This window comes from Chiloscyllium plagiosum, chromosome 35 (assembly GCF_004010195.1).
Source record: "Chiloscyllium plagiosum isolate BGI_BamShark_2017 chromosome 35, ASM401019v2, whole genome shotgun sequence".
Classification (NCBI taxonomy): Eukaryota; Metazoa; Chordata; class Chondrichthyes; order Orectolobiformes; family Hemiscylliidae; genus Chiloscyllium; species Chiloscyllium plagiosum.
This window is the reverse complement of record NC_057744.1, coordinates 18,954,886-18,970,700: the sequence shown is the minus strand read 5'-3', so window position 1 is coordinate 18,970,700 and position 15,815 is coordinate 18,954,886. Positions and strand designations below refer to the sequence as shown.

The following is a 15,815-nucleotide window of genomic DNA, read 5'->3' as shown; positions in this document are numbered from 1 at the left end:
ACAGGATGAGGCTTCACTGCAATGTCCCTATGATAAATAAGGCGCCAAAATTCACTGCCAAAGATTAGACACAAATACAGGACATGCTAAGCCAGCTGATGAGGCAAATAAAAAATACATTTGATTAACTAGATGACAACAGGAGTTTAAATCTTGATATTGCAATGAAATGTAATCCATTTTTGGTTGGCATGGTTGAAGATCGACTATAAATACACTGCAGTAGTGAAGGTACATAATACATTTCCATCATAGGAGTTGCTTTATAACACGGACTTTACCAGTCATCGAGATATACAGCACGAAGACAGACCCTTCTGTCCAACTTGTCCATGCCGACCAGATACTCTAAACTAATCCAGTCCCATTTGTCAGTACTTGGCCCATATCCCTCTAAACCTTTCCTATTCATATACCCACTCAGATGCCTTTTAAATGTTGTAATTGTACCAGACTCCACCACTTCTCTGGCAGCTCATTTCACACATGCACAACCCTCTATGAAAATGTTGCCCCCCAGGTGCCTTTTTAATCTTTCCCCTCTCACCTTAAACATTTGCCCTCTAATTCTGGACTCGCCCACACAGGGAAAAGACCTTGTCTATTTACCCTATCCATGCCCATCATGATTTTATAAACATCTAGAAGATCAATCCTCAGACTTTGAAGCTCTCGGGAAAATAGCCTGGATTCAGCCTATTCCTGTAGCTCAAATCCTCCAACCCTGGCAACATCCTTGTAAATCTTTTGTGAATCCTTTCAAGTTTCACAACACCCTTCCAATAGGAGGGAGACCAGAATTGCACACAATATTCCAAAACTGGCCGAATGTCCTGTAGAGCTGCATCATGACATTCCAACTCCTATACTCAAATGCTCTGACTAACAAAGGAAAGCATATGAAATACCTTCACTTTCACAGAATCATAGAATCTCTATATTTGGAAACAGGTCATTTAGCCCACAAGTCCACACTGACCCTCTCAAGAGTACCCCACTCAGACCCATTCTCCTACTTTATTACTCTTTTGTTCTTAATTTACAGATAAAATCCTTTTGATTCTCCTTAACTCTATTTGCCAAAGCTATCTCATGTACCCCTTTTGCCCTCCTGATTTCCATTTTAAGTATACTCCAACTGCCTTTATATGATACGGATTCATTCGATCTCTCCTGTCTACACTTAAACATATGCTTCCTCCCTTGATCGAAACCTCAATTTCTCTCGTCATCCTGCATTCCCTACACCTACCAGCGTTATCTTTCACCCTAACAGGAACATACTGCCTTTGGACTATCATTACCTCATTTTTGAAGGCTTCCAATTTTCAGCTGTTCCGTTATCTGCAACCATCCATCCTCAATAAACTTTTGAATGTTCTTGCCCAATACCGTCAAAATTGGCTTTCCTTCAATTTAGAACTATAACTTTGAGAACAGCTCTATCCTTCGCCATCACTATAGAATTACGGTCGCTGGCCCCAAAGTGCTCCCCCACTGACACCTGTCACCTGCCCTGCCTTATTTCCCCTACAGTAGGTCAAGTTGTGCACCTACTGTAGTAGGTACATTCACACACTGAATCAGAAAATTTTCTTGTACACACTTAAATTCCTCTCCATCTAAATGCTTAATATTATGGCAGTCCCAGTCTATGTTTGGAAAATACCCTATCATTACCACCCTATTATTCTTACAGGTAGCTAAGATCTCCGTACAAATTTGTTTCTCAATTTCCTGCTGACTATTGGGAGGTCTATAGTACAATCCCAATAATGTGATCATCCCTTTCTTATTTCTCACCTAATAACTTCCTTGGACGTATTCCCAAGAATATCCTAATATAGCCATGATGTTAATCCTGTTCAAAAATGCCACTCCCCCTCCTCTCCTGCACCCTTTCTATCCTTCCTGTATCATTTGTACCCTGGAATATTAAGCTGCCAATCCTGTCCATCCCACAGCCTCATCTCTGTAATTACTATGATATCCCAGGCCCATGTCCCTAACCATGCCAAGTTCATCTGCCTTCCCTGTTCGACCTCTTGCATTGAAATAAAAGCATTTTAATTTATCATTTAATCTACCTCATTCTCGGCTTTGTTCCTGCCTGCCCTGGCTGTTTGACTTGCTCCTTTCCCCAACTGTACCCATCTCGGACTGATCTCTTTCCTCACTATCTCTGTAGGTCCCACCCCCACCTTACTAATTTAAATTCTCCCGAGCAGCTCTAACAAATCTCCCTGCCAGTATATTAGTCCCTTCCAATTCACATGCAATCTGTCCTTATTGTACAGGTCACTACCCCAGAAGACATTCCAATGATCCAAAACTGCGAACCCTTCTCCCCTGCACTACCTCCTCAGCCATGCATTAATCTGTTCTATCATCCTATTCCTACCTTCACGAGCTCGTAGCACCAGGAGTATTCCAGATATTACTACCGGAGGACCTCCTGTTTAAATTCCTACCTAACTTCCTACATTCTCCCTTCAGAATCTCATCCTTTTCCCTTCCTATGTCATTAGTTCCAACGTGTACAATTAGCTCTGGCTGGTCCCACTTCCGATTTTACAATTTCCGAGATAACTTTGACCCTGGTACCAAGGAGGCAACATATCATTCTGATATCTCACTGCTGGCCCCAAAAATGACTATCTGTGCCTCTGACTCGGCACAGTTCCCTATCACAATTGATTACTTGGAACCTTACGTACCCCTCACTACGTTAGAGTCAGTGTCTGTATCAGAAACTTGGCTGTTTGTGCTCCATTTCCCTGACAGCCCATCGCCCCCGACATTTTCCAAAACAGCATACCTGTTAGAGATGGGGATAGCTACAGGGGACTCCTGCACTACCTGCCTCCCTCTCCTACCTTTCCTGGTGGTAACCAGTCTACCAGACTATATCTGTGGTTTTTCTCCCTTCCCATAACTGCCATCCATCACACCCAGTAGCTCCTGTAAATTCCTCATTGCCTCTTAACTGCTACTTCAACCGATCCATGCCCTCAGAAGATTCGCAACAAAAGACAATTCCTGTAGACATAAAACATCAGTAACATGGAAACTCTCCCTAATCTCCCACATCTGACAGGGAGAGCACACCACTCTATGAAAGGCCAACTTACTCCTTTAAAATTTACAGATCCAGAAAATAGCACAGTCTCACTGCTCGTAAAAATAACTTCTCCAGGCTAACTTAGTACCTATGCTTTATATTTTAAAAATTTAATCGAGGCAAATCTCAGTAAAACATATAATCAAAAAAGAACCCACTTTACTCACTATTGTAGATTTACAGCAAGGTTAAACTTAGAAACAATGCACTTAGCTTCCCCTGTGCTGTGAGCTCTCCCACACAAGGTCAGCTGTGAATTTCACTGCTAACATTTCTTAGACTTACTCTGATGTCCAGAGATACTCAAAAAGCAAAAGGCAGTATCTGTGCAGCTGGTGTGTAGCAGTGTAGGTTTCTTTCTCTAGCTGTGTGGTCTCTGCCTTTGTCCCTGTTGCTCCTTTTAAAAAGTGCCATCATTTTAATCTTTCCTCCCTTCCAAAGTTCCAAAACAATGCAACAGCTTATAAAACAGTAACTACTACTCGTGGAATTCGAAAAACAAAAATCACCTCCAACATGTAAAATACATCAATAAAAAAGGAACAGCTCTTACAGCCACAATTTTTCTTCTCATCAAATGAGATCTACAAAAGCCTTTAAAAAGCTTCAAGTGTTAGATTATCTTATGAAATTATTAATTTATTTTATTTCTAGAATTACTTCAGTCAAAATATTTTCAAAATCACTTAGAAAGGCATACCAAATTATCTTTGAAAGCAACGTTTTGAAAAATGTTTTGTGGGAGACAATAAAAACCTGTGCTTCTGTTATATGACAGCAAATTACCTCAAGTCAGATTAAAGCTTTTTTTAGATTAGTAAATTGGAGATAGGTCATACTTCCGTAGAAAGGGTACAAGAACTATCCTGCATAATTTAGGTATTCCACTTTCCATAAACTTCAGCTTATCCAAAGCTGTGCTGTCAGTACCCTAACCTGCACCAACTCCCATTTGTCAGTCACTGCAGCACCGTACATTGGCTCTTGGTTTGGCAACACCTCAAATTTTAAAATTCTTATTATTGTTTACAAGTTATTTCTCGCTTTCTCCCTTCCCCAGCTCTGCAGCCCCATCCAGCCAATGATAACTGCAGGACAAGTATTTTTAAAAATATAGACGCCATTATTTTACCTGAATGTCAAGGTATTATCTGATTAAATTACTAAAAGCTACCCACAATTCTTTTGTTCCAGTGTATCACTACATACAAAAGCTTGTGTGTAAAAATGTCTTTAATAAAATAGGGGTGCATGGACAGCTTTGAAATTGTGACAAAGTTATAAAATACTCCAAGAGTTCATCTTAATTAACAAGGCTGTACACCAAGTCCATTGCCATTTGCCTAGTGTCTGTAGTTAGAGATCTGTTACCTGAGATATGAGTTTTTTCTGTGCAGCCTGCATAACCGCATTAGCCATAGCCATTTCATCTTCCACCTGTGCTTCATCACCAGGTTTTGTTTTCATAGAGGACAGCTTGATCTCTTTGCAACTCATCACCACAAAAGTATCAGAGAGCAACTCATTTGCCTCCATATCCAAAGGAAGTACACCATCAACAAAGCAGGCTGAAAAAAAAAGTACAAAAATAAAAATCATTTTACAACTCTTCCAAAGCAAGATATAGCCTGGAAATGATACACATTTGAAATTTTACAGACCTTACATTTTAGGCAGGAAAAACTCAATTCATTTTTTTAAAAATGGATTTAAATTGTATTCACTACCAAATGATTGCTCATTTAAAGTGAGATTTATTCACATTTCTTTCTCAACCATAATGCATTGGAGTTGTGCATTAATGAGACTGTCACAAGGTAATTTCGATAAATGACAATTTTAAAAAAAAGTAGCTAGAGTACTTGGTTCATCCAGTCTGCTGCACCAGTTAGATCTGACTGTGCCCTCAACTCCTTTCCTGTCTGTTCCCAATAACCTTCAACTCCCTCGCAGATCAAAAATCCACTGAACTCAGTACCGAACATATACAAATGACCCAACTTTCCACGGACAGAATTCCAAATAGTTAATAACAGGAGAATGCTCATTTGAAAATTGTCCCCCTTGGTCTAGGTCTCCCCAGAAAGGGAAATGTCCTGTCAGCATTGATCTGGTCAAGCCGCCTCAATCACAAGATGACCTCAACTGAGATAATTTGTGTACATTATGACTAAGCATTATTTAAGGCTTAAACCAATAATAATTAGATTACTTTAATTTTTTTTAAAAACCATCAGAAAAGGAACTGAGCCACACGTGCTGAAAGCACCGAATCTGTCTGTATTTGTCTGGAGGTATCTAATTACTTCTTGCACAGTGGAGGGTGTCACAGTAGCTTAAAAAATAATGAAATAAAAGGCAGCCAGGGCCAAGTCTGCACAAGTCGACAATCAAGAGTGCAAGATTCACTGAGTAGCAATGATACAGGACAGGATTGGATTCAGCAATGATACTTACTTTGCCCGAATAGTCCACCAAAATTCATGAGTTGCACTCGCAGTAATAAGGTTGCAGGTCAAGTTAGAGGGTGTACAAAGAGTTTGTGTGTACAAACAAAACTCCCCCGTTCTCGGGGAAAAAAAACACACAAGTGGTCACCTGAACACCAAAATCAAGGTCATACTAGATAAGGTTTTGCCATTTGAACCCTCAAATTAGAATCAAAAAGTGAAAGTCATAAAGTATTCTCTCTATTAAACCTTAGAGTTACACGAAAACCTCCAGGTAAAAGAGACAAATTCATACCTAGAATACTTTGTGCAATTTTATTTGTAATGCTGAAGCGTTGCTCATCTGTGAAATGTTCCAACAGAAATTTGTAAACAGTCATTCGCTTTTCTCGATTTTTATCTCCCTTTAAGGAAAACAGTTTCTTCTCTCTATCAAGGGAAGACAGTTGAACATGAATTGTATTACTCGAGGACAATGCTAAATACAAGTTAGTTTCAATAAAGTATTGTTCCTATTTTAATAAGCTGTCATTTTAAAAATTACTGTAGATTTTCACAGAAATGTTAAGTTCCTAACTTTTAGCCAAAAATAAAGAGTGGTGTGTGAGAAACAGACACATGCAGAACTAGTATTTGAAGTTTTGAAATTCTGTTTCTCACTAGTGGTTTACATTAGTTCATCAGCTGACCAGAGGGCTGCCAGGTTGAAGACTCTTGCCATCAACTCCTCCTTCCAAAACCAGCTCCTCTATCTCAAGATTTTCTTCCATAAATCCAGTAAACACTCCAAATTTGTCTTACCTACAATTCCTTTTTTGCATGTTTCAGGACAATGATTCAGATAGATCCAGAGAGAAACCAAGAGTCCATTCTGGTGCATAGAGTCAGAGACGTACAGCATGGAAACAGACCCTTCAGTCCAACCCGTCCATGCCAACCAGATATCCCAACCCAATCTAGTCCCACCTGCCAGCAACCGGCCCATTTCCCTCCAAACCCTTCCTATTCATATACCCATCCAAATGAGTCTTAAATGTTGCAATTGTACCAGCCTCCACCACTTTCTCTGGCAGCTCGTTCCATACACATACCACCCTCTGCATGAAAAAGTTGCCCCTTAGGTCTCTTTTATATCTTTGCCCTCTCACCCTAAACCTATGTCCTCTAGTTCTGGATTCCCCGACCCCTGGGAAAAGACTTTGCCTATTTATCCTATCCATGCCCCTCATAATTTTGTAAACCTCTATAAGGTCACCCCTCAGCCTCCAAAGCTCCAGGGAAAACAGCCCCAGCCTGTTCAGCCTCTCCCTGTAGCTCAGATCCTCCAACCCTGGCAACATGCTTGTAAATCTTTTCTGAACCCTTTCAACTTTCACAACATCTTTCCAATAGGAAGGAGACCAGAATTGCATGCAATATTCCAACAGTGGCCTAACCAATGTCCTGTACAGCCGCAACATGACCTCCCAACTCCTATACTCAATACTCTGACCGATAAAGGAAGCATACCAAATGCCTTCTTCACTATCCTATCTACCTGCGACTCCGCTTTCAAGGAGCTATGAACCTGTACTCCAAGGTCTCTTTGTTCACCAACACTCCCTAGGAACTTACCATTAAGTGGATAGGTCCTGCTAAGATTTACTTTCCCAAAAAGCAGCACCTCGCATTTATCTGAATTAAACTCCATCTGCCACTTCTCAGCCCATGGGCCCATCTGTTGTAATCTGAGGTAACCCTCTTCGCTGTCCACTACACCTCCAATTTTGGTGTCATCTGCAAACTTACTAACTGTACCTCTTATGCTCGCTTCCAAATCATTTATACAAATGACAAAAAGCAGAGGGCCCAGCATCGTTTCCAGTCTGAAAAACAACCCTCCACCACCACCCTCTGTCTTCTACCTTTGAGCCAATTCTGTGTCCAAATGGCTAGTTCTCCCTGTATTCCATGAGATCTAATCTTACTAATCAGTCTTCCATGGGGAACCTTGGCGAATGCCTTACTGCTGAAGTCCATATAGATCATATCTACCACTCTGCCCTCATCAATCCTCTTTGTTACTTCTTCAAAAACCTCAATCAAGTTTGTGAGACATGATTTCCCACGCACAAAGCAATGTTGACTATCCCGAATCAGTCCTTGCCTTTCCAAATACATGTACATCCTGTCCCTCAGGATTCCCTCCAACAACTTGCCCATCACCAAGGCTCACCAGTCTATAGTTCCCTGGCTTGTCTTTATCACCCTTCTTAAACAGTGGCACCACGTTTGCCAACCTCCAGTCTTCCGGCACCTCACCTGTGACTATCGATGATACAAATATCTCAGCAAGAGACCCAGTAATCACTTCTCTAGCTTCCTACAGAGTTCTCGGGTACACCTGATCAGGTCCTGGGGATTTATCCACTTTTAACCGTTTCAAGACATCCAGCACTTCCTCCTCTGTAATCTGGTCATTTTGCAAGATGTCACCATCTATTTCCCTACAGTCTATATCTTCCATATGGGCCACATGCCTGACTTTCCTGTTTGAACTTTTATTCTTGGACGTCTGTCCAGGCAATATAGATATTTATTCCAATCTCTAATCTGCTTCTCAGATGCTCTCAATTCTCTCAGCTGCTATATAATAATTTGTCTGCTCTCATCTCAAAAACTTTAAATTTGAACTAGACTGTGCATCTGTTATTCCTTCTTGATGCAGTTGTCACATTAATAGGGCAGGATTGGTGGGAACACTGAAGCAGTGAAGGTTTAACCTTCACATGTGCACAAAAAGATCAACAGCTCCCTAATTCAAGCAAAGAGTTTGACTTTAGTTACAAACAAATGGCACGTAGAAAGTGTTTGGAGTACTTTTTAAGTCACATTCATGAGATTGACTACTAATATAAAGTGTATATTTAATAAACATTACAGAAAACACAATTACTTGGAAGAGAGGACAAGGTCATATGTTTATAGTTCAGTGTTAAAATATCAGTAATTAACAGAAGTATCTTTTGGGTAGATATTAGGAAGGCTTTCATGCAAAAGCTTCAAATAATTAATCACCATCTAGAAGTAATGATTACATACCGCTCAGTTTGAGGAAATTTGTTGTACTTTTCATGTTTTTCATAACCATTGAAGTGCAAAATGCATTCAATAAAATGTTGAGAGAACATAACAGGGTTTCTTTTCAATAGCAGGTAGACTAAACAAAATTCTGCAAATCTGAAATAAAACAAAAATCAGTTCTACATATTTTCAATTTTACATATATTCAGTTTCCAGAATGAAATGTAATGTGCTGGGGTGGGGTCAGAAGATGAAAACGGGAGATTCAAGAAGTTACATTCAACTTGCGCCAATGTTGGTTCACTTCTGGTGATGCAGAGTCGGCCTTGATGGAATCCAAATGAAACGGAGGATTGGAAGCAGAGTGCCTCACATTAGTCCATCACCCTGCCCCACTCCCTCCCTCGCTCTGTAATCATCTTCAACCCTGCAAGCTTCCAAGATTTTGCACTCCTCATCTTTGGACTCTTGAATCAGTCACTCTAGTATTAGCAACACTTCTTTAAACCTCTCCATTTTCTTCTTTCAGCTAGCCTATATTTCAAAACCTTACCAAATTTGGGTTACATACCCTACTGTCTCCATGCGTGGTTTAGTGTCAAATCTGTCTGATAACACACTTAGAATATTTACTCCATTAAAGACACAACATACATACTAGCTATTGTTGAAAGAGTTTCTTTTAAGCGTATCACTTAAGTGCTTTTTAAGCACTCGATACTTGCAGCATGCAACCCTTACAAAATTCTAACATTTGACGATTTAACAAATATTGACTCTGACAAAGTTCTTGGGAAAAAAAAGCCAATTACCTCCGAATACTTTCATCGGAGTCCACCAGAACACTCACAAATCTGAAGAAAAGTGAACCCTTCCACTTTATAAACTCTTCCTGTAAAGAGAAAACAAATACATTTTATGGAATTCTTTACTTGTCTATATTTTAATGAATGAAAATAATTTGGTTTTGTTGATTAATTTTGCAAAGTTTCTGCTTAAGCTGCATTTCCATTGCAAAGATCTTAAAGATGACTTCAGTTGGTACTACAAAAACTGTAGCCTACGAATCAACAGGAATTTGTGGGGCTTGGTCCAACGATTATATCCAGTACTATGTTACCAAGCCAGCTCCAAAAGGAAGCAGAGGTGAAAATTCACAATAATCGCTGAAATTCAAGGATATTTTATGGAAAGGGTACAATGAAGTTATTCTTCACTTTCACAAATTTAAATTGTTACAAAATCTGTTGTCTTGGGAATACTGTACATTTATTTTATAGATGAGAAGGATTAATGTTAATAACTCTGAAGATGTCAAAATAGTTAATGCAAATCAGGAAACGGTCAAACTTATTATTCTTCAAATAATTGGAAATCAATGCTTTAGCACTGCTAACATTTAATAGTACATTTTCATAAATATATAAACGCACACTGAATTTTTGGGTGTTCCAAAGAAGGGTAACCAGACCCAAAACATCAATTCTGCTTTCTCTCCACAGATGCTGCTAGGCCAGCTTGGTTTATCCAGCAATTTCTGTTTGTGTGTCAATTTATGGGAAATCAGTTCTCAAAAGTTAACATTCAAGTACATTTCATTCCAGGAAGCATTACAATTCGTTCAATACCACTTCAGTTTTATAATAATAGGGTAAGCACTGCTGCCTCACAACACTAGGGACCTGGGCTCGATTCCAGCCTCTGTGGAGTTTGCATATTCTCCCCATGTCTGTATGGGTTTACTTCAGATGCTCTGGTTTCCTCCCACAGTGCAAAAGGTGTACAGGTTAGGTGGATTGGCCATGCTAAATTACCCAGTATCCAGGGATGTGCAAACTAGCCATTGGAAATGCAGGTTTACAGGGATAGGGTAACGGTGTGGGACACTCTTCAGAAAGTTGGTGTTGACTTGATGGGCTGAATGGCCTGCTTCCATACTGTAGGGATTCTATGATTTTAAACGTCTACAAATTACGAAGTGAAGTCTACGTCGAGATTAGGAAGACAAGAAAAAAGCAAACTATTGTAATTCACATACTTTTATTTGATCTTATATAGAGTCATAGAGATGTACAGCATGGAAACAGACCCTTCAGTCCAACCCGTCCATACCGACCAGATATCCCAACCCAATCTAGTCCCACCTGCCAGCACCTGGCCCATATCCCTCCAAACCCTTCCTATTCATATACCTATATAATAGAATGAAAACTTTTTACCTGGAGTAAATTGGTCAGCATAACCAGAGTCTGTTTGCGAATAAAGGGATCATCATCTTTTAAGCAAACAGCAATATTAGGAATATATCGATCAACCATTGAAGTATATCGCATACAGAGGTCACACATGATGATGATGACATTATTGCGAACTGCTACATTTTCGCACACCTCTAACTCGCGTGCAAGAGCAGCGACGCATTTCTTTGCTAAGTCTTCATGTTGTAGGCACAATTTACCTTTATAAAGTAAAACAAGGCGAAATGTAGTTAGTATAAAACATGTACAATGAAGTCTGACATACAGTTGCTCCGACCTTTTATACGCAAGGTACGTACTGATGTGTGCAAGCATTCACATGCTCTGTTTGAAACATTGGTAATCTAGCCACGGTTAGTTCCTGTTGAGATCCACAAACACATCCCAAACTTAAACTGAACAGAGATCTATCATGTTCACATGGTCAACTTTCAATCCATAAAATACAAATTTTGTTAAGCAGCAGAAAATCTAACCTGATCTTAAATTCAATTTAAGCAAGTGTAGCATGCTTAAAAGGATATAATTCTATTAATTTCTGTGCAAACACCACAATTGTGTGCTTTTGGCGGGAAATCGCTGATGTGGACAAGCACAATGTTTGATCACTTATTTCTAAAATGAAACTAATCCCACTGATTTACACCAGCTTCTAAAAGTTGTCATAAGTTAGAACAGCATGCAGTAAAGGAAAATAGATGAAATAAATTCATGGCTTTGATGTTCAATCTTAGCTAAATGTCAACAATGGCACAATTATTTGATTTCAACATCTTAGAGGGAAGAAAAAAACCAAAATGACAAATGACAGAATACCTGATACTGTTGACTACACAGCCATTCCTGTTGGAAATGTACACACAATTATGCTGAAATTATCTTACCAAGAGTAAAAAATGCATGTGCTCGGACAACAGAAGGCATAACAGGAGATCCTGAAAACTGAGAGAGGGGCTGTGAAGCTGGAACATCGTCACCATCTGAAACATTTGAAGAATAAAATACAATTCAGGAATTTTACTTGCTCACTGAACACAAGTGACCTCGAATAATTGTTCAAAAAGTTTAACAAATCAAAAAGGTCATCTTTTCCACATAACAGCTTTGCTACTTATGGCAGGCTTACGTCCAACTCCAGGAATGTGGTTAGATGCTAAAGTTGTCTCTCAATTAAATATTTAATATAGCAGAAAACCAAGGAACTTTGTGGTACTTATTTCCTGTCCACCATATTACAAATACCTGTATCACAGTTCGAAAAGAATAAAGAAGGGAATCTTTTAAAATGTACTAAGTTTCCTGAATCAAACAACCTTACATGATATAGAAAATCAGAAGTCTAGAGATTACAGTTTTATCAATAACCTCATTATTCTTCTTAAAAATTACCAAGAGTACAAAATACACAATATCAAATACCTACCCAACATGAGAAATCATACTTTTAAAAAAAAGCGAAGAACAAAAAGAAATTGGTCTTAAATTTAGAACATCAGAATTATACACACAAACTTGTTTCAACTGGCACCTTATTAACAGGCAGTCTTTATAAAAAATAGGATCCTCAAATACCACAAGTTTACTGTATTATCAATCTGTCTATGATGTTGGAGTAGTCAAGTGAGAAAGTTCTCTCCCGTAAGTTATAAATAAGGGGAGGTTGCAGTACCATTTAACTGATTTAGTAAAATGTAGTATAAAGTTGTATGTAGCTCCTGCATTAGGTTTCTTTTAGTGTACAGTTTTACATGGATTGTGTGGACCTCTTGATCAACCAGAATATTTGATCAATCAGCACACTCCTGGTCCCAAATGTGCTGGTTAATAAATATTTTGCTGCATTGTATTATGTTTTTATATAGTCATGTAATATTCAAAATATTGATGTATAACATCTTAAGAAGTTCATAAGTAACATATTGCAGCCCAGTTCTCTCTCTGATGTAGAGTATGATACTATAGGCCAGAGACAGAATAGCAGCTGACCACCAAGTTTCAAGGAATATTCTAAGAACAGCATAGTAAGGTTTGAAATACGAATATCATTTCTAGGTATATCTAATAAACCTGTTCAGAGATGTTATTTCACTCCTCTGGAGCAGGTGGGACTTGAACCTAGCCCACACAGCCAAGAGGTACTGACACTACCACTGCATCACGGATTATGAATTCGACTTCTTTATAACACCATTCACTAAATTCATTGGCTTAGCTTTCAGACTTTTCATTGATAATGCTATTTACTTGCTGCCTCCCTGAAGTTGAGAAAATCCGAGAGGTGCATGTGTCATAATCTGCAAATTGAAATTTTTTTGAGGGCCATTTAGGTTTACCAGCTTGATATGGTTAACTGGATATTGATCAAGACAAACTGCAAATGACTGTAGTGGTGCAGTTGTAGGTGTCCTTATCTCTGAGCCAGGAGGCCTGAGTTCCCATGTGTAAGAACATTTCTGAACAGCGATTAGAAAATATCTAAGAGGAGGCAAATTGTGTTACAAGCTTTAGGCTCAGCTGTGAAGCTGCACAGGTTGGACATTTCAGAATAAAACTTCAACATTTTTGAAAATAACATCTAGTGTAAGGTTGCAAAAACTTGTCAACAGAACCAACATTTTCTGCAGATAAAAGAAATACTCTGATGAAAATTAATCAGCTCAAAACATTAACTGTTTCTTCCTGCACAGATACTGCTTGTGCTTTTATAACAAAACTAATGTGTGTCATGGATCAACTTCACAATGTTATTCTGCATATTGGGATTTTCAGAATTAAAACAAGTGAGCATCATCACCTGGGTCTAAGCTGGAAGGGGTAGCAAGAAATGACTGAACAAGCATGAAGATGCGCTTCTCCACTTTTCCAGGGCACAATTGTGCTACTTCACCAAGCGTAAAAAGATGTTTTATCTGAGGAAACATAAGATTTCTCCCTGAAAAACTTAGCAAATCCTGATGGCAAAGAAAACAGCAATACATCTTTCATTGGATTCCAGGTATCAACAACCAAATATATTAAATAACATCCTTTGGAAAAACTGTTTAGTTCCTAACTTGATTAGGAAGAATAGAATGAAAATCTATATATTACACAATTCTTTTCTTTATTTGTTCACCGGATGAGGACATTGCTGGCTAGGCAGCATTTGTTGCTCAACCCTAATTGCCCAGAATGAAGTTAAGTGTCAACTACATTGGTGTGGGTCTGAAGTCACATGTAGGCCACACCAGGAAAGGATGGCAGTTTCCTTAGCTAAAAAGGACATTAGTGAACCAGATGGGTTTTTTTTCAACAATCAACAATGGATTTATACAATTCATATTCCACCATGACAGGATTTGAACCCAGTTCCCCAGAACATTATCTGGGTCTCTGGTTTAACAGTCCAGTGATAATATCAGTTGGCCATTGCCTTCTCTGATATATACGTCTCTCTCACACACACACACACACACACACACACACAAAAAACTTTAAAACATATAGGATCAAGCATAACTGCACAATGCTCTTTTATTACATCACATCTTCAAAAATAATACTTAAAAGATTTAAATTTTCTTTCAAGATGTACAAAAATGTGCATTTACAACCAAAGAATCTTGTTGCAGAGAAGGAAGCCATTGAGTTGATCAAGCTGGCTTGTTAATAGCTATCTAATTTAAACCCACAGCTCAGCTTTGATCCCCATTAGCCTTCTAAATTAGTCTTAATTTATTTTTCAATTACTTTTTGAAAGTCGCGATAAAATTTGATTCCATCAAATTTTCTGATAGTGTATGCCAAATCTTGATTAGCTCTGAAAGTAATTTCTCCTAATCTCCCACCTAGTTCTTTAGTCAAGCATTATAAATTAGTGATCTTTGGTTCCTAACCTATTTGCTCACACAAGCAGTTCTTCCCTACTTGCTCTATCAAACACAATTTTTCATTGTTCAAAGCACAATATTAACATTTTATTAATCCATTTTAGACTTTTCATTGTATGGCAGCATAACAATTTTACGCACTCACTTTAACTCTTAAAAATCAGTGAAATTGAGTTGTTAAAAAACAAAGAAAATTTCAAATGTTCTCTTTCATCCTTTAAATACCTATCAACTTCTTTTACTAATGTTTGCTTCATGATTTGAATTTTCATCAGTTATTAATAAGTAATAATGATCTGGGTCAAGTCATTCCTCATTACAATTTATTTCAATGTGATAAACATATCCTCCTGTCTCTACTGTGGCCTTCATTAAGGTTGAGATTTTGTAAATATTGCCATAATTACAGTTATTACTTTGGCAAGCATAAAAATGTACAGTCAACCCATTCAATTTTTACAGCAGTTATAGAATTTAAAAGATTTGGATTGTCACTTACCATCATATTTTCATCTGCATTTTCAACACCACCATCTTCAAGAACAATACTAGAGATGTAAGACTCACATGCGAAGATCAGTTTTCCACACACTTGATCAAGTAGGACCTAGTACAGAAGCACTGCATCACTTTGTGCACTACTGCGAAGTTTTACTCTAACTAAAACCTCCTTCGTGCATCACAACTTACAGTAGTTAATGAATTTTAGTTCAAATACCTCCCAATGTGAGTAATAGGAAAATTAAGACTGAGAAGTAGAAGTATCAGAAGAGATATTAAGTATGACCATGATTTCCTACACATCATTCTATAACTGGGTATCCTCTGTATGATTATTACTGATTTTTAAAAAAGTAGTGTTCAATCTGCTCTGAAACCTATTTCCTAATGTTTAAAAAAAAACATCATTATCAAGAATAGCATTGACTACCTAGTCTCAATTATCCTTGAACTAATTGGTTTGCTACGATGTTTAAAAGAAAATTTTAAGTAAAATCATATTTCTGTGGATCTGGAGTCCTATGTCGGTCATAGCAAGTAAGGACAGCAGAGT

General features: G+C 38.3%; 1 protein-coding gene across 3 annotated transcripts in view; it reads right to left on the bottom strand.

Moving 5' to 3' along the window:
* Positions 1-15,815, bottom strand: part of ncapd3 (non-SMC condensin II complex, subunit D3) — an 81,249-nt gene that overhangs the window by 13,871 nt on the left and 51,563 nt on the right. For all 3 annotated transcript variants that reach the window (XM_043676756.1, XM_043676757.1, XM_043676759.1), the window contains 8 exons: positions 15,261-15,368; positions 13,687-13,801; positions 11,777-11,872; positions 10,854-11,092; positions 9,447-9,526; positions 8,653-8,790; positions 5,867-6,000; positions 4,493-4,689 (listed from right to left, as the gene is read on the bottom strand). In XM_043676756.1, coding sequence (XP_043532691.1) covers positions 4,493-4,689; positions 5,867-6,000; positions 8,653-8,790; positions 9,447-9,526; positions 10,854-11,092; positions 11,777-11,872; positions 13,687-13,801; positions 15,261-15,368 — 1,107 coding nt within the window. The remainder of the gene's footprint in view (positions 1-4,492; positions 4,690-5,866; positions 6,001-8,652; positions 8,791-9,446; positions 9,527-10,853; positions 11,093-11,776; positions 11,873-13,686; positions 13,802-15,260; positions 15,369-15,815) is intronic.